The 20,721-nt window shown below is 42.8% G+C and overlaps 1 protein-coding gene across 2 annotated transcripts in view; it reads left to right on the plus strand.

Moving 5' to 3' along the window:
• Positions 1-20,721, plus strand: part of LOC126185109 (cAMP-specific 3',5'-cyclic phosphodiesterase-like) — a 954,034-nt gene that overhangs the window by 657,153 nt on the left and 276,160 nt on the right. For both annotated transcript variants that reach the window (XM_049927917.1, XM_049927918.1), the window contains one exon: positions 19,370-19,482. In XM_049927917.1, the coding sequence (XP_049783874.1) occupies positions 19,370-19,482 (113 nt within the window). The remainder of the gene's footprint in view (positions 1-19,369; positions 19,483-20,721) is intronic.

Raw genomic sequence — 20,721 nt, forward strand, 5'->3', positions numbered from 1 at the left:
AATAATTCCAATCCCAAAGAAAGCAGGTGTGGACAGATGTGAAAATTACCGAACAATCAGTTTAATAAGCCACAGCTGCAAAATACTAACACGAATTCTTTACAGACGAATGGAAAAACTAGTGGATCAGTTTGGATTCCGTAGAAATACTGGAACACGTGAGGCAATACTGACCTTACGACTTATCTTAGAAGAAAGATTAAGGAAAGACAAACCAACGTTCCTAGCATTTGTAGACTTAGAGAAAGCTTTTGACAATGTTGACTGGAATACTCTCTTTCAAATTCTGAAGGTGGTAGGGGTAAAATACAGGGAGCGAAAGGCTATTTTCAATTTGTATAGAAACCAGATGGCAGTTATAAGAGTCGAGGGACATGAAAGGGAAGCAGTGGTTGGGAAGGGAGTAAGACAGGGTTGTAGCCTCTCCCCGATGCTATTCAATCTGTATATTGAGCAAGCAGTAAAGGAAACAAAAGAAAAATTCGGAGTAGGTATTAAAATCCATGGAGAAGAAATAAAAACTTTGAGGTTCGCCGATGACATTGTAATTCTGTCAGAGACAGCAAAGGACTTGGAAGAGCAGTTGAACGGAATGGATAGTGTCTTGAAGGGAGGATATAAGATGAACATCAACAAAAGCAAAACGAGGATAATGGAATGTAGTCGAATTAAGTCGGGTGATGTTGAGGGTATTAGATTAGGAAATGAGACACTTAAAGTAGTAAAGGAATTTTGCTATTTTGGGAGCAAAATAACTGATGATGGTCGAAGTAGAGAGGATATAAAATGTAGACTGGCAATGGCAAGGAAAGCGTTTCTGAAGAAGAAAAATTTGTTAACATCGAGTATAGATTTAAGTGTCAGGAAGTTATTTCTGAAAGTATTTGTATGGAGTGTAGCCATGTATGGAAGCGAAACATGGACGGTAAATAGTTTGGACAAGAAGAGAATAGAAGCTTTCGAAATGTGGTGCTACAGAAGAATGCTGAAGATTAGATGGGTAGATCACATAACTAATGAGGAAGTATTGAATAGGATTGGGGAGAAGAGAAGTTTGTGGCACAACTTGACCAGAAGAAGGGATCGGTTGGTAGGACATGTTCTGAGGCATCAAGGGATCACCAATTTAGTATTGGAGGGCAGCGTGGAGGGTAAAAATCGTAGGGGGAGACCAAGAGATGAATACACTAAGCAGATTCAGAAAGATTTAGGTTGCAGTAGGTACTGGGAGATGAAGAAGCTTGAACAGGATAGATTAGCATGGAGAGCTGCATCAAACCAGTCTCAGGACTGAAGACCACAACAACAACAACAACAGGCTTCATAGCTTACCTGTGCTATGTCAGTCACATAAAGAAATAGATAAATTATAACACGTCAACATTCTCGTGCGCAAGACAAGTGCAAACTGCTACCAAGTGAAAATTTTGGAATCCAAGTGATTAAACCGCTAGGTGGCGCTGGGTACGTGATACACCATGCAATTTGTTTCTCTTTACAACCATAATTATCATCGTTACAACGTATAAAATGCTTTCATCAGTCAACATGGGAATAAAAAAAAATGTTCAAATGTGTGTAAAATCTTATGGGACTTAACTGCTAAGGTCATCAGTCCCTAAGCTTACACACTACTTAACCTAAATTATCGTAGAGACAAACACGCACACGCACACGCACACGCACACGCACACGCACACGCACACGCACACGCACACGCACACGCACACGCACACGCACACACACACGCACACGCACACACACACACACACACACACACACACACACACACACACACACACACACCCGAGGGAGGACTCGAACCTCCGCCGGGACCAGCCGCACACTCCATGACTGCAGCGCCTCAGACCGCTCGGCTAATCCCGCTCAACATGGGAATCACGTACAATGTTTTGCAAAGATATTAACTTACAAAACAACGTGTTACAGACTTTTCTTATCTAACACATTGGAAGAACGCGCTGATTGGTGCTGGGGCCAACTGTCTGTTAACAAACGAATCCTTTGTTTTATGTGTAACTTACATCACCTAACTTCTTAACTATTATAGTGTACAGTAACTTTACAATTAACAGAAGCACTCAGCAGCCAAACAGACAGCAAAAAACAAAGATGAGTATGACATACAACGGCATATTCACTGAACTTGTAGTAAATAGATTCAGGGAATTCAATATCAGTTTAGGGCTAAAAAGTAATAGCAAATTAGGGGACAATTTGCGACACTCGGCTGATGTCAGACGCGATAAGTATGAGGGCAAGGGAGTTTATACGATTAAGTGTGGTGATTACGATAAATTTTATATTGGACAGACTGGTAGGTTCTTGAAAAAGAAAAATAGTTTTATACAGCAAACGTATAACAGCAATGAAGGTTATATAAAAGACATCTTGTGTGAAACAGCCACTGGTTAGGCGAAATTCAAACTAACCTTAAAAATCTGCACAACGCTCCAAAGGGCCTGCTTGTAAATACGCTTGATGAATTGTAGATTTTTCACAGTAAGACAAAATTTTAGAGAGAAATACTATACGAACAAATAGATTTCACCAAGAACTGTTTTTACAGTCTATTTACGGAGCACTTAGAGTTCTCCCGCCATCCTGGAGCTTCTGTAGATGGCGACGCACTATACCCGCCGCCGAACACAGGGTTCACCTCCAATAGCAAGCGTTACCCGTGGAGATAGGGGGTGGGGGCAGAACTTGGATATACGAGGTGGTTAAAATTAAAGTGCAGCTGCTCGAGGACGTCCGCTGTGGGCTATAATTATCGTATGGCAGTGAAACGTGGTAGGAATTCTAATGGGTTAATACGTAACCGATTTATTCTGGAAAAAGTATTTCCAGTTTTGGCCACCAGGTGCAGATCTGGTGCTGTACAGCACCAATTCGAGGTCTCTGGTGCTTATAGTGAACAAATTGTGTAAGCGGCAGTTGATAATATCAACGTCATGCCTTTCTCACTTGTTTGACTTTTTTTGTCCACGTCCCGTTCCAAATCCATTACTTATGGAAACATTTCTACATATCTTTCTTGTATTCAAAGCGCCAGATTTGCACCTGGTAGCCAAAATTGGAAGTAATTTTTTTCCAACGAAGATCGGTTCCGCATTAACGCATTAGCATATCTACCATGTTTCGCTGCTGTACAATAATTACAGCCAACACTGGACCTCTGTAAGTAGCTACATTTTAATTATAACCAACCGATTATAACCATTGCATGCAGTGGATTCCTATAGACTGATGTGCATTTTAGTTGCTTTTTGTCCGATCGCAGTTGGATCTTTGTCGAATATTATCGGCCACTCCTCTATTGTCCCACAACGGCAAACTATCACATGCTCTTATCAGTACCAGAAACCAAATACCATTAAGACTTGAAACTTCCTCTTTCCTGGTAAAATTACAGACGTGTTTTAACGAACTATGTGGACTCTCTGCAATCTTCAGTAGTCTGTGTTCGTGACTACCAAGTGCTGATTCTTATCTGATGGGAACTCGGGGATTCCCAGTTTTTTTACACTACAGCAGAACTAGATGTTGCTCCTCCTTCTGCCCCGGAGCTAGATAATTTTTAAGATGTTTAACAGTATTTTCACTGTTCTCCACAGTTTGCCAATTGTTCGTCGTTTCATGACGCCAAACAGTCTGATTTGTGTAATTTCGAGGTGGACGTCTACACGTATATTTCCACTCATACTGGTAAGGAGGTACCTCCGACCGGTATTGCTTCCTGAATCGCGGCGACCCTCTTCGTCTCCAACCCCACTTTCTTTTCTATACATGAATGCTGCGCAGCAAAAAGGACATCGCACCTTTCTGCGCACCAAGAATTTTCTAATTTCATCTCTATGGTCTCTGCACGAGACAGACGTAGGCGGAGCCTTCTAGGAAGGAAGCTCTTCAAAATCTCAAAAGCCGTCTTTCACGAGGTGTTGGACGCGTTTCTTGTAAGGCACCTATTGAATCTACTGTGCATCTCAGTAAAGCTCCCTTGCCGATCAAATAAATCGCTCACAGATAGCGCAGATCCTCTTTGAACTTTCCCAGTTTCTGCAATCAGTTTACATTGATACGGATCATAGACAGGCATTGCTCCAAGACGTTTCGTTATAACGTCTTGCTTTGGTGTCCTTTCGTAGAAGACTTGTATATTTCCAATACCCTCCAGTACACTGACAGCTGCCTTTTCTATTTTACTTCACGAATATTAAAAGGAAAAACGTTGTAGACTACTATCTTTTGAACGTGCTAGAGAAAAGCCTGAACTCCAAAGCTGCAAAACTGTTTGATGGTCTACCCACGGAAATAAATTGACAACAAACAAAAGTGTTTTCAAGTCTAGATTATTCATGCTTCCCAACTCTTTCTGCACTGTAGGGGCTTATTGAATGTTCTCAATAAGTCAATTACAATTATGTAAACATCCATATTTTCATGAGTTGACTCTTTCCATTTAATTTAATTTCCGTGAAATTATGCCATGGGACACGTAAATGTTAACAGCATCTTGTCTTTTTTTTTTTAGTACTTCGACTGGTGATGACACCGAGAGATTCACTCATTGTTAGTAGTGATTTATCGCAAATGATACAAAATAATAACCGGCATATGCGCTGGTTTCAAACAGAGTTGGCCAATTAAACTATACGTCGTACCGGGACTCGAACCCAGTGCCTTTACCTTTCGCGGTCAAGTGTTTCACCCACCGATTACAGCCTTACTTCCACCAGTACCTCATCTCCCATCTTCCAAACATCACAGAAATTATCCAGCATACGTTGCAGGACTAGCACTCCTGGAAGAAAGGATACTGCTGAGCCGGCCGGAGTGGCCGAGCGGTTCTAGGCGCTACAGTCTGGAACCGCGCGACCGCTACGATCGCAGGTTCGAATCCTGCCTTGGGCATGGATGTGTGTGATGTCCTTAGGTTGGTTAGGTTTAAGTAGGGGACTGATGACCTCAGAATTTAAGTCCCATAGTGCTCAGAGCCATTTCAACCATTTGATACTGCTGAGACACGGCTAAGCCATAGCCTATAGTGGTGTTTCCGGATTGAAATAGAGCACTTTAGCGTGAAAAGCAAAGGTCCCACGTTAGATTCTCAATTCGGCATACAGTTTCAATCTGCCAATAAGTTTCAGCTTACATCTGTTTTGCATTCAAAATTCTTGGAATGTATCAATGGATAAAAAATTTGAGAGGGAGGAGTATACCGCAAAATATTTACTACTTTGTGTACTATGGTTTGTGTAAAACCTTATTTTAACGCTTGGAACGTTTATTGAAATATTAAGGATCCTAACGTTACTTTCGACACCGGACAAAAGATTTGCCACTCTCAGAAGATATCTCGCGCATACCGAATAATATCGCCTCTAGCTTTCAGCTCGCCTAGAAAGATAGTCCACCGTCTTTTTCAGGTATGTTACAGCCAGGCGACGCCAATCATTGATGATTACATCCCTTAGAGCTCCCAGACTGCGGGTATATTTACTGCTACGTTGCACCCGCTGTCCAAATTATCAGTGACATTTTCTGTGAGATTAAGGTCGTTTGACGTAGCGGACCAGTGGAGCGGTGTGAGGTACCTGCATGTCCGCCAAACGAGGAACGTATGAGTGCAGCTCTGTGAACACGGCTGTCATCGTTTTCGAAGTGAGGAAGTGTCCACAGCATACTCATCTTGAAGATTTAGAAGAAAGGGCAACACTTGTCGAGTAAGAATGTTGGAATGAACAACGTTGTTCATGTTCACGGTAATATAAATAGGTAGGCCCACATCAACAGGACATTGTAGCTGTTCACAAATGTTGTATTTTCAACGGAGAAAGTGAGGTTTTTTAAGTACATCTTGTTCCAGCATCTACTGTATTCATCTGATTTGACACCTCATGCGTCTGTCTACATCCACTACTTAATAAATTTGCTTGTGGATTTGTGTCCAATGAAGAGGTGGTAGCTAGAGATTAATATTTTGCTGACGTTCGGCAGTGATATTTCAGGAATGGTTTCTGTTTACTGGTTGGACAAAGTTCGTTGAATTAATAGGGAACGTCACGGAATAATAATAAGTGAACTGAAACACCCTGGCAAATTAAAACAGTGTGCCGGACAGAGACTCGAACTCGGGACCTTTTCCTTACGCGTACAAGTGTTCTACCGGTAGGGCATTTGCTCCAGAAAGGCGAAGGTCCCGAGTTCGAGTCTCCGTCTAGTGCACAGTTTTAATTTTCCAGGAAGTTCCATATCAGCGCTCACTCCGCTGCAGAGTGAAAATTTCATTCTGGAGATAAGTGAATTATTTACCTAAAATAATAAATACCCAGTATCACTGCCAGGGTGAAACATTTTGTTCTTGACCTTGTAATACCTGTAATATTAACGAAATTTTTGTGTTCACTGATTTGATCAGCTGTAAATCTTCTCTGGTTTAGGTTAAAATCAACGGTCGAGATCGCAATAATATCTGTTCATTTACAGTTTACGGGTTACGTTAAAGCCATCCTCAGAATTTCTGGCCCTCTATGGCTGGTGCTGGCAGTTCCTCAATTTTCTCTTGATACCACGATCGTACACTGTGTCAGTTGTGAGGATGGCATTAACATAAGCCGAAGCCGGTAAATAAGCAAATATTATCTCGACTGTTGAATTTAACCTAAATATAGCACCATATAGCTGCACTCCATAGACAGTGTCGTCTAAATTTATGAATCGTCTCTGGTATCAGCCTGTGGAACATACCAGAACAATGTCACTAAAACTTATTGGATACAATAATGGTGTAGCGCCCGCCCTGCTAGCAGCGCGGTTTAACGCGATGCTTCCCGAGTGAGAAGCCCGGCGGATTAGCGCCGAGGTCCGGTGTGCCGGCCAGCCTGTGGATGGTTGTTTAAAGAGGTTTCCCATCGGCCTCGGCGAATGCGGGCTGGTTCCCCTTATCCCGCCCCAGTTACACTAAGTCGGCGATTGCTGCGCAAACACTGTCTCCACGTACGCGTACACCATAATTACTCTACCACGCAAACATTTGGGGTTACACTCGTCTAGTATGAGACGTTCCCGGGGGGTCCACTGGGGGCCGAACCGCACAGTAACTCTGGGTTCGGTGTGGGGCGACGGTGGGGTTGGTGCACTGCTGTGGCCTGTTGTGGGGTTGTGAACCACTGAGGGCTACGGCGGGGCGAAGCCTCTCCGTCGTTTCTAGGTCCTCGGTTCAATGCACAATAATGCTGCAAGTAGACAGACGTTACAAATCCTTGGAAAACCCAACGAGTACTATTACCATATTGAAAACCTCTGTGTGTCTTATTAGGCGAGTACTGGTTGTTAAGAAGGTGCAAAATTCGTAAAAACGTTACGAAGGTACATGCTGGTATTTTGACAAAAGCCGAACACCACACGTCATTTCACAGAGACGAAGCTAAATGTTTTCAGGTGAACTCACTATGTCTCACAGAAATAAAGCGTGATATTCAGTGCACACCGGTACTGAAATAAGTAAACGATCTCCTCCTCTTCCTTCTCCCCCGCCCCATCCCATCCAAAAGATTATCCAAAATATTTAATTCACAAATCCTGGTTCTAAATCGGATTATCGTGTTCTTGTTTATGCTTGTCACGGTCACTGTCCTAAAACCTCGAGCTGCCTTTTCGTTGTAGATATTTACCTCTGTCCTCCGCAAACCACCTTCCCATATATGACGGAGATTACTTAGTGCATCTCTATAACTGCCTTCCTTTCGAGCTCGAATTTCTGACTATACCGCCACGATCATTTCGCATGATGGACGTAGGCTAAGTAATACGTGGAGTTTGATTAACGAACCTGAGACAAAACGTACTGATCTTCTTTGGATTCATTGTCTCTCTCTCTCTCTCTCTCTCTCTCTCTCTCTCTCTCTCTCTCTCTATCTATCTATCTATCTATCTATCTTTCTTTCTTTTTTTTTTCTTCTTCTTGAGTTCTATCTGATAAGGATTCCAGAATCATGTCACGCGTTACTCAAAAAGCGATGGATTGAGTGTTTTACTGCTACCTCGTCCCTCAGTGAATTACATTTCTTTAAGACACTACCTTTAAATCTGTGTCTAGAATCTGCATTTTCCACAACTATTGTTATGTGTTTCATGTGGTCGTAACATTATGGTCGCTCCAGACGCATAGGCCTAGATGTTTTACGGTTGCGACTGTTTTGTTTTATTGATCGTCAACCGCACAATCGAACAATAGTCGCTCCTTCTACAAAATTATGCGCAGTATGTAACATTTGTTTATTCTAAGAATCAACTGCCCGTCCCAGCACCAAGAATCGGTCTTCTGCGAATCTTCCTGCACCTCGGTACCATTTTCTGGCATCGTGACTTCCCTGTACACAGCAGCGTCATCCACAAACAAGCTTATGTTACCATGTCTCGCAAATTTACTAGACACACACATGTGTAAAAGGTATTGTACGCTTCTCTTGAATTTTATTCACTGAAATACCGCATTTACTGCTGGGAGATGGATGCCGGTACGTAACATTCGCACTCAGCATCAATCAGTTTCTTGTAGAACTTGCTATATATAAACCTGTATTTTTAACACCTTCAATCATTGACGCTGTATCAGCCGCAAGGTCACTGATTTCCTCCTGTACGTTAATTTAATCAAGAAGTTCTTAAGTGTTTGGTACCTGGAGATCTAAGACTTGACCGTCACGAGTCAACGCTCTAACTGCTCAGGGTAATCTTAAAGTTAGACGCTCAGCACAATCACTCACGAATCCGAGTCCCTCGCTCGTATTCTAATTACGTGAGCTTCCGAGTCGATAGCTGCTAAGTTGAAATTACCCCCTATTACCATAATACGTTCAGGAAATTAATGCGTTACATTCTCCAAGATTTCCCTGATGCTGTCTGCAACTAAGCGCCGCTAAAGCTGGAGCTTTTTGTCCTTCCATACGTTACAACTGTTGCCACAGTGGCTACCGGATACAGCCTTGTACTTACTTCACTTCTTGCAGTTGTTGATTACTCTAATACTCACAAAGTTTTATTGCTAGAAGTACTATTAAAGCAAGTGTCGAATATACTCAGCGTCTCACAAAACTTAGATTCGCCTAACTATTGCTACACTTGTTCTCCAATTCTAATTTTCTTAAATTTCAGCGTGTTATATATAACAAACGTAGTCTTCCCATTCTGCGTAGCGAACCTACTTGTCCTAGCAGCGGCCTAGAGCGAACATACACGAGGAAAAAATGTGCCCCTCTACCCTGAAATCGATACCTGTATCGCCTCACCGTCTGCAACTGGAGGCCACGTGGACGGAGCTACGATGGAATGTAACACTACAGACGCTAGACAAAAGAACTGACAAATTTTGCCTCGCTCTTACGCCGTTCACGAAGTGTATTTGCTTCTTTTCAGTTCTACCTACGAAATTCTGCAGCGGGTCATTAAATAAAATATTTATTGATTTCCAGTAGTAGTCGAGCGTCATCTCTGGCTCATTTTCATTTGTAACTTTTCTGTACACGTCGTCTGAAGTTCAGCCAGGAAAGGATCCAAACCAGTGGTGGGGTAATAAATATTTTCTTAAGTTGCTTATTTAATTTATTCATTGCTATAAAATATTCAGACAATGGAAAATCTAGGATGGAATAACGACAATATTATAAAAGGAAAGATTGCTACTCACCATATAGAGATGATAACAGACCGACACAGAAAGACAGCCATCCATGCTGAGCTTTCGGCCACAAGGCCTTTTTCTAAATTGTGCAGCTGGGATCTCTCCCTGCAATATATCCTACGCCCCTGTAACTCCCGTGGCCTCAACCTTCGTTAGTCCTCGTCCTTCACTCATCCATCCCCTTCTCTGCTCCCGTTCCAGAGCTACACAGCTCTCTTTTCCACCAGCGCACCCACTATTCTTTTTTCCTCTCCTGTTCTTCTGTGAGAAAAAAGGTCAGTTTTTTACAAGTTTTCATACTTACTGTATCCATAAGAATGGCTTACATGTACAATATATGGGACAACTGTGCCAAGTAAACACGAGCAGTGGCATAAGTACAACGTAAAAAACTTACGCTGAGGCGGATTGCGACCAGTGACAAGAGAACATGCCGGGAATCAGAATGTTTAATGACATTCGCTTGTTTCAAATCTAATATACAGGGTGAAACCGACAGGGTAAAACCGACAAACTACTGGGGCGGATTGCTGACTGGAAATGGAGGAAAAAAGGTCCTATTAATATATGTCCAGAATGGAAGCTGTGTGTGTCCCACGACAACAAATACTCCCGGAATACCGTACACAGCTGTATCGCATCCACGTCACAATAAATGTTCAAAGTGGCCTCCGTGGGATTGCAGGCGATAGGGATAGCAGTGGTTGTCATGCACGATACACTTATTCGTACTTCGGCTCACACCATGTTGGTGGGCCACTTGCCGGGAGCTTGTACTAGGGTTCGTCTCAATAGCCTATAAAAACTGGTGCTCCAAATCTGGTATACGCACAGTCTGCCGCTTTCCTTCACGTTCGTGTGCCTGAAAGAACCCGTGATCACAAAAACGCCCAAAAAGGACTTGAAATCTTGTGTGATGTGGTTAGAATCAGTGACGGTACTTGTTTTGGTATAGCCGTGCTGCCTCTCGACCGTTTCCATCTGCTTGGCCGTACACAAACACCATCTCGGCTTGTTCCCGACATGAATACCGGACCATTCGGCTGCTTACAGTACGCTGCGTCAATCACACAGCCTGTAACACACAATGTGCACACGACATGTGGTCAGAGGAACTGTCATTTGTCAGCGCTATCTACCTGGCAACGAAGCATTTCCGGACACATATTCATACAACCTTTTTCCGCTCCATTTCCAGTCAGGAATCCGTCCTTGCAGTTTGTCAGTTTTATTAATGTTCATCCTGTTAGACAGAGAGAGGAGAACTTGATATAAATCTGAATCGAGGCTCCAGGTTTCAAATTGTTGGTGACCCAGTTGAGGCCTATATGGTGGAAAGAGCCATACAACATTAAAAAATCGTGCACTACGGAACAACGGAAAACAATTCTTATCACACGTCCCTTTTACTGTTTAGTACAAGTGGGCGAGTTTCCGAGTAGCAGTTACTGATCCAAATTACAAACGCCGAGTTCTTAGTTTAGGTAGGTAAGTAGATAGGTTAAATGAGGTTCTGTAGATGATTTTTACTTCGTATTATGACTGTGCGGAACTAGTACACAGGGGCACTTTTATATAGGAGTGAATAAAACAGTGAAAATAAATTAGCGGCAGCACTCTTTTACACTACATGTATGCAACCAGTTCGGAAACAAAAATTCATCTTTGGAGGAGGAGTTGTCGAGAAGAAACATTTTGTTTCTTCCTCAGTTTACCTGTGATGACGAGTGGCGGCTCCTATCAAGAATAGAGCAGCCATTTTTCGGAAGTCTTCTGTCACTGTATTGTGGGGGTTATAAGAAAATATGGGGTGGACGGGCCATTAGCAGTAAAAGCTGTGATTTAAGTCAACTTTACTAAAATAAGAAAAAAAATAATGTTTACATCAATAACGACATTTCTCAAAATGACTATTTTCTTACACACATCAACAAAAGTTTTGCATCACGCCTTTATTTCGAAAGTCATGGTAAACACATCAAAATTTGGCCCTGAGGCATGCTTATACATTCATTTGAAATGTGTCCAGAACACCGAATGAAGAAAAATTGTATGACGACAAAATCATCAGTTTCCCATGGGGGGAGGGGGGGAGGTTCAGAGAACTCTTGAGCAACGTCTGTACGTGGTAGAATTTCCCCTTGTTCGGATGCAGGCTTCAATCGGTCGTGGCATACTACCGATGAAATCATCAAGCCAGCCCTAGACCAGATTGTACGTAAGTTGCCCAGAGTGTGTGATCGTTGTCGACGTCCAAAAACAGCTCGTTTCAGTCGATTAAGTACATGTTCGGTGTCTGGGGAGAAGGAAGGCCATTCCATTGTGGTGAGTCTAGCGCGCTGAAGCACGTGTTAAAAGAGTACACGAGAGTTATCATCCATCAACATGAACGTGTCACCAAATTTTTGGCACTGCTGACCCACTATTGGTCCATAATCTCCTGTCTGTACCGTAAAGTAGCGAGATTGCCCTCAGCAAATACGAGAGGTACGGTGGTCCCCAACACATCTGTGCACCACCACCTTCTTTCACATGTGGGACACAGCGCTGGCGGCGTTCTATATTCCCTGGCTACAATCCAGGCCCGTTGTTTGCTATTTTCAGGATACAAACAGATCCGAGTTTCGTCCGTAACACCCGAACCCAATTCTCGGGCATCCATTCTGCAAGAAGCCGGCCGCGGTGGTCCAGCGGTTCTAGGCGTTCAGTCCGGAACCGCGCGACCGCTACGGTCGCAGGTTCGAATCCTGCCTCGGGCATGGATGTGTGTGATGTCCTTAGGTTAGATAGGTTTAAGTAGTTCTAAGTTCTAGGGGACTGATGACCACAGATGTTAAGTCCCATAGTGCTCAGAGCCCATTCTGCAAGATTTCTTACCCACCTGTAACGGATACCATGATATTTTGGAATACGACGAGGTTCTCGCCATGGTCGTCAGGAATAGATATTCGCATCGTGCAATTGTCTCGTAGTAGTCTGATGCGATACGTGACGCACTATAGCTTCATCGAACGCCGAAATCAGTTCTGGATCACTCAGTCCACGGTTCCTTTGACTCAGGATTCTTAGATGTCGATCATCCTGTGCACCTGTCGAACGTGGACGACCGTGCGGTGTAATTTGTCAACACTGTCTGTCAAAAATGGTTCAGATGGTTCTGAGCACTATGGGACTTAACATCTGAGATCATCAGTCCCCTAGACTTAGAACAACTTAAACCTAACTAACCTAAAGACATCACACATATCCATGCCCGAGGCAGGATTCGAACCTGCGACCATAGCAGCAGCGCGGTTCCGGACTGGAGCGCCTAGAACCGCTCGGCCACAACGGCCGGCTACTGCCTGTCAATCGGAACCGATTCCATGTCCGCACCACATCACTTTGACGCCTGTGCACACGCCGAGGAACTTCCCTCGCTGGCAAGTCCTCTGCACGTAATGAGTTGATATTCTCCCGTTCATTGGTCGCGATTGTCCTTCGCGGTATAATGGACGCCCACTCTGCTGTTCCACAGATGTTACCTTTCGATCGGTACAGGAACAGTTACAGTAGCAACACACTTGCGCCACATGTCGGATTGATGCAAAACTTTTGTCGATGTGTGTATTTCACTACGTAAGGCAAAGAGTTGTTCACAGTCCCATAGCTTGTCTCTCTTGCTATGTTCGTGAGAAAACCGTTGGTATTTATGAAAGCACATCATCTAAATAAAATATTTGAGTACTGTTTGGCATCAATTGCGCATGCATATTACGAAATATACTTCTTCTAATCGTGGTTCAGTATTTCGGGACACACTAGATTGGCAGGAGTCGTTAATGACACAAAAAAAATTCAATGCTGATTTGTAGCTTTAAGCATAAATGGAAAACAGTACAATGAGGCAGACTTCACCAGAACAATCGAGTGATTTAATGGGTTATAACAGCATCACGCAACTGGAATACACTTTTTAATAACGAACAATTGGAGGTGATTATATTGCGATCACTGCAGACACTTCAGACAATGGGTCCAAATCAGAAGCGAGGTTAAATCCGTGGAACAGAACTGGGGGCGGCGCATGACGCAGCGGGTAAGCCGAGCCGCCTTTAGCTCTCTGGGAAGTGAAGCTGCCTACCAGAGCAGCAAGCTTTCTGCGTGTCCGCGCAGTTGTCCCCTCAAGTCCTCAGCGAACAATACGCTATACACCGCTGCTACTTGTCTTGGGGTAGACTTTTCCTGTATTTTGCGCAGCAATTACAGGTGAGTGGCTTAGTACTGACTTCACAATGGTCGCTGTCTCGTTCTCATTTAATACCTTTGCAGATCATGCTCGTTGTTGGCTTAGGATGTTAGATGGGATTCAAAACACTTAACTGAAGTTCTAAACTACTTTGTTATTATCGACATGCCGTTTACCTCTCTAAGTTTCGATTACAGTCGGGCAAGTTAATTCCACTCTCTAAGATGCGTAGACGATAAATAGAGGGCAAGCTTTCGAATTATCACAGAAGAATAGAGTTCTTAGCCGTATGTGCAAAGTATGTGTAATACCTCGCATTGCGTTTGGCGGGCGCTGGGCGTAATGAGGATAAATTTACGTACGTGTTGTTTCCTTATTTAATTTGGTATTCAAAGATATTGAATAACCTCGCGGGATAAGTGCATAATTATCGAGTTTGTTTTAAGAAACCGTAACCGCCCTCTCTATTTATTCGTGAAAACATTGGCAGTCACGAATGTGTCAGAATGCAAATTTAGAGTTACTCTCTTTCTCAGCTATTGTCCGCAAAAGTTCGTGCATTTCAGTACTTAGAATAATGTACACGGTACAACGCTTGTGACACTGAATTTTATACAAAATTATTGTCTAGATGCACGTATTTTAACCCATTTTATTTCTTTCTCTACTGAGAGGTGGCGGTCTGTCCTGTTTTCTTTCTCGATATCTAACTTTGACTCCCGTAATCAGATGACTACAAGAGACGACGAGCTGATACAAACCCCCGTCCAACCATTCAGATTTAGGTTTCCCATGTTTTCCCTAAATCGATTAAGGCGAAAGCCGAATACGGGATAGTACCTTGTCGAATACGAGCTTGTGCTCCGTGTCAGATAGCCTGGTTGTCAATGCGAAGCTAAACACAAACTTACTACACTTCCATCTTTTGAAACAGTAAATACTTCACCTACTACAGCACGTTTAGTTAGAGATAGTTTCCACCTACATTTCTGATGTCAAAACACACAAACACATCCCTGAAAAATAACCAACTTGTGGCCTAAGACACAAGATAAAACATTTATGTTACTGCTCTATGTATCTTAACATTAACCCTTTCAATCGAACTGAAGACGATCGTAAGTTTATCGAAAAAACAGTATGAGTGGGCGTGTCGAAGCTAATACAGACTTGAGAGGCCTGTATCTACCGTGATACGAGGGTCCAACGGATTGCAACGCATGGAGACGTGTGCTTGAGTGGAGAGTCAATTTTAGGGGACAAGCTTTCTGCTTAGCGTTTAAAGATGTTGTGTATAGATCATAAATATACTTATTTTAAGACTAAGATCCCCTTGAAGTCAATACGTTCCACGTGTTTTCAGTGGGAATAGTCCATTCGTCAAGTGCGATTCTGGAAATTGTGCGTAATATCCATAATCTCTTCATTGGACTCAAAACTTCTTAAGGACACAGATTTCGTTTGGTGTGAAGTTACGAGGACGCCAGATCTTGTGAATTGCCAAGTATTCCTATATCATATCCTTTAGTTATACCTGCTGCTAAAATAGCTTCGTGGGCAAATCAGTTGTTTTTCATCCAATTACAACAGCTGACTTTCGTAATCCTCTACAGATGTTGCTTTACCCTTTGGATGCAATCAGAAAATTTTTTTTTTGTTATGCGTAATCAAACATTCGCAAAACAAATGTACCCGGCTTCGCCGTTTTTAACGCAAGAACACCTGCTTGTTCCAACGGTGTTGACTGCTGTTTCGTTTCTGGCGTGAAAAGTTGGATCTGTTTTTCATCCATTGTAGCGAAATGGTGTACAACAATAGCTAGAATCTCATTAAATTGACCGAATCATGTAGGGGAAACATTTTACTAGTATTGAACAAATGTGGCACCTAGTCGTTACAATTAATTCTTGTAAAATGTGCCATATCCTTTCTACCGGTATGCTTACGGCGCCAGGTATTTCACAAACCACTAATTGCCAATCATCTCATACGAGATACTGCACTTTCGTGATGTTATCTGCGGTTTCGGGCTAGGAGCATCCTTAATAGGCGCTAATATCAAGAGTGGTAGGATCACGTTTCAGTTCAGCTGCACATTTCTTAAATGTTGAAAATGGAGGGGCAGGCCCATGACCCATGACTAACTTTTAGATGCATTTCTGATGCCGGTAAAGTGTCCACACCAAATTATTTGTGACGGCGCTGTATTCCGCTTTATTCTTTTTGAACGAATCACATGTAACACGATCATTTTAAAAAGCCGTATAAACAAAACTATATCGCCGGCCAAATTAACGCTTTGCTTGCGTTATAGTGCAACATGTACCAACATAAAAGAAAAAAATAGTTCATCCATCGACGCCATCTCTATGCCAGGCCAACAATGTTTCACTTTCCCCTCATAAATGGTAGATTCTACGAATCTGTCTCACGCGTACTTAACATTTGGTCTGCTTCCACTGGCATACACATCCGTCTAATTCTACGTTTGCATGTAGCCCACCTTGCGGAAGACGATAATCGGATTTGAAAATCGATATCCGCTATATTGAATCTCCCGGGCGTCAGTTGTTTTACACGAATGACGTCTTTAAATCATGTGTTCCCGGCTCGTACATATGATAAGAATATCCATATCCATATACTTGCAGTTTAACAAAGGAAGAATAATCTTTCCTTATGGATGTTAGTGAATTCGTAAAGACATGGAAGGGGAAGAGACTTTTCAAGATGACACGTTTAAATTCCTTACCACACCAATTTGTAGTTTTGTTACACCCTTCTAGACCACTCGAGTTGTGAAAAAACACAGCACGAAGTGATCGTCGGTGGAACCTTATTGCACTCGAACGTTTTGGTTACTTGTAATGGCCAGAAAACTTCCGAATTACGTAAGACACATTCCTAATCCTGGGGCAGAACTAGCGTACGTATTGTCACTAGTTATTTATAGAGTACCAGCGGCTTGGTACTAAAAAAGAGGGTGTGTATAACGATTAACAAATTAGCTAGCTGCGGAAGACATAGGATTGTTGCGACGCATTTCGATTTTATCAGTTTGGAAACCATATCAGCACCTATGTATCTCTTTCGTATAATAAAGAAAAATGTGATTATCCTAAATTATGTAAAGGAAATGAATAACTTTCTGCTCTAATGTTTTCTCTTTCCCTACACTCTACAAAAAAACGCTCTCGTCCATAATAACCAACATTCTAAAAGCAAGTAGTAACCTGACAACCCTACCGCAACTTAAACGCGATAAATCGTGTACCTGGGGCGAAAATCGATTGTGGAAGAAATTCGACAGCGAAAACCGCATTTGTACAGTCGCTATTGGACAGTTTACATGAACAATCGGAACCTATTTCGAAAAATCGTTTTACGGGGAACTGATAGCGGGGGAATGGGGGCGTATAAAAGTAGTACGTCAGAAGCTCTTATCTAAATAAAGCCCGAGAGATGAACATGGTGGATCAGGAACCCCAGGTGCGTGTCACAGCTCAAAAACTATTAACTCCTTCCCTACGAATTGGGAGTATTGATGCAGGACGTCATCAGTGTTCCAGCACTACCCCCTCAACTTCCCCAACCCCCCACCGCCCGCTCTCCACGACCCGTCCTAGTGAAGACTCCGGGTGAAATTACATCACATGAATACTTGGAGCAGAGTTCTCTCTCTCTCTCTCTCTCTCTCTCTCTCTCTGTCCTTCTCCCTCCCCTCCTCCACCCCTCTATGACATTGTCCAAAATGAGCGAAAAGAGAGAATCAGTGGACCGTGCAAAACTAGAAAAGCGCTATATATTCAAACGCATCACATTTATGTCTTCATGGACGTTGCGTGCCGTGGAACTCACTATCGACGTCAGGTAGACATGTGGCAGGGTTGCGTACTGCACGCAAGAGACGCAAGCTGGAGAAGGTGATGCAATGTCGTATGAATGCTATAATTGCATTGAAATCGGTCTTTTAGCTGAGGTGGCTGGTACCATGAATCAGAATGGCCTTATGGAGCTACTGGACACCCAAATTTTGGCGTATACCAGGCAGCTTGCGGTGATCTTGATATTTCCGGTCCTGACTTTCTAGATGACAATGAGCTGAGCGAAAACAGTGGCTTCACGACTGGGGATCGTTCAAGTCACACATCTTGAGTGTTCCGCGAAGTCCCCGAATTTGCACCCGACTGAAAATCCTTGGGGACCTCTGGAACAATTCGTCCAACGATAAAAATGTCACGTATGCAGTATAGTCTTACTGACCGGTTGGTGTAGAAGAAATGATTGATCACTGATTTCTTCTACATCCACAACGCTGTGTACTCCATGCCACGCAGCTCTCAAACACACGTGGAGGAAAGCTGTTTTTTCCTCTTGCGCGTATGTAGAACCCATAATCTGTCTGTCTCCATGGTAATTTTTCTTGTATTTTCGAAATGTTCCTGACGATTTGCGGAAGAGTTCCGTAGCCACTGCCACGGGCGCTTCTTCCATATTTCTTGCGTAATTTCTTGGTAATATTAAACAATAAAGAAATCCCAATCTCCTTAAAAATGTTCAAATGTGTGCGAAATCTTATGGGACTTAACTGCTAAGGTCATCAGTCCCTAAGCTTACACACTACTTAACCTAAATTATCCTAAAGAGACACACACACACACACACACACACACACACACACACACGCACACGCACACACACACACACACACACACACACACACACACACACACACACACCCATGCCCGAGGGAGGACTCGAACCTCCGCCGGGACCAGCCGCACAGTCCATGACTGCAGCGCAAGTCTCCTCTTTTTAACAAAATTTGAATTGGGAAAATAATTCTAGAAACTAACGTTGGATCTTCCAAAATTTTCATAATCAGAAGATGTGATCCTCACCGTCAGTCGACCCAATAGCGTAGAAACTGGATAATGCTGTTCCTTGCAGGTGCCTCACGGCGCAAGTAGACACTCAAGGAAAAGAGTAGGTCCACTGCTGCATGTCCACAGTCTCATCGTCGCTATTGAGAGCAGGCTCGCTTTGGCATTACTATAAAACACAGCCAGAACATTGGACCGACAGGTAAGAGCTACAGCGAGCCACATAGCCGGCTGCTCCCAATTTTTTCATGCTATAAGCCTGCTTTCTGTCGGTTTTAACCTGAATCTGGAAGCAGAAGCCACTTACACGCACCTTGAGAGCGGAGCTGTATACGTCACAAGGCGAAAGTGCAACCTGTTACGACCTGCAGAGCTCGCCGTTATTTCTACCTGTCAGTGAACGTAAACAAAGTAGTGCCATTCTATAACTAGCAGTTGTAACATATAGTATAATCCTACATTGTGTATGTGTTTTTCATTAATCAAACAGTTGTATATAGTATCGTCGGAACGGGTTACTGTTGTTCTAATAGCGTGTTTCCATGTCCACAGATGACGCTTACATGAAACTGGCTATCGAGACAATGGAAGAACTGGACTGGTGCTTGGATCAACTTGAAACTATTCAGACTCATCGCTCCGTATCTGACATGGCTTCACTGAAGGTAAGTACCTACTTCATCTCTTTCTTTTTTTTCATATACCCATATTTACACAGCAGATCAGTCGTGAATTATGTAGTCGTTCTATCTACTTATCACCTTTCTTTGCTAGAAGTCGGAAAGTAAACCCTGTCATTACCGACCACGTTAAAACTGTAGCGGTAATGTTTCAAACTACCAATAAACTTCGCGATTTTTTTTAAATGCCAGTATCAAATCTTTCGGTTAGTATCAGGTCTTAACCCATCTAATCATAGTCAGTGGCAGGTGAAATTCTTTCTAAGACTTTAATGTAAAGGCTGTGAGTAGTCTGGACAACATTTGAAGCAGTGAAATATTCGGAGTCGGATAGCGCTTTAGGAAGAAAACTGCAATATAATGAATGTGAAGGAAATTAAATGACCGCTTCGACATGAACCTTTTTTTTCTGTTCGTAGCTTGCTTCTCTTTGCGTCTAAGAACTGATGTGCCGCCGATGACAAATTTTGATCTACATATGACACCTTTCACATTACCCATACAAACAAACGTATACGTCCAGCGTATACACTTGAACGGTCGTTTTTCCCCCGCAACTACTTTTGTCGATGCTTTTCTGTGCGCTAGTATGGTATAACAACCAAGAAAGAGCGTTCGTCGCAGCACCCTTCGAGCAGTTTGTTATATTACTCATCCGTCACAAATGCGGATCTTAGTGACAAGGGATGCTCTCAGGTGGAATTAAACGCCAAGCTGATATACCTCATCTCACGAATCTAAATATTTACAAGCAAAAACGATGCAGAATGGCGAACTACAGTAATGATATGTTGTGCCTTGCACGTACAACTGTGTTCCTATATTTAATAAGCTAGCCATCGTGGTGAAATAAAACGTCATTATAAATTTGCACAATCGCAGAATCTGTTTCAACCTACCTGAGCCGCATGTGACGCGCAATAAATCAAAGACTTTTATGAACTTTCAGTGTTCTCAAAAAATTAAGTTTTTATAGAATTTTCGCTACAACGTTACCCGTCTTTTTCAATGGTTATACTAGCAAGATACAGGCTTTATTTTGCTTGGTTCCTTTAACATCTCCAACGCTGGTGCCACTGAACATAGTCAGTGACTCGTGAACACACAATACTATTTACGTTGAGTAGTACGATGCAATGAGCATGCAGCAAAGTTTGAGGTCGGACATGAGTAACGGCTAACACTTCAGATCAGTGCCATCATAGCTGCACCAATACCATTCAG

Source organism: Schistocerca cancellata, chromosome 4 (assembly GCF_023864275.1).
Source record: "Schistocerca cancellata isolate TAMUIC-IGC-003103 chromosome 4, iqSchCanc2.1, whole genome shotgun sequence".
Taxonomy (NCBI): domain Eukaryota; kingdom Metazoa; phylum Arthropoda; class Insecta; order Orthoptera; family Acrididae; genus Schistocerca; species Schistocerca cancellata.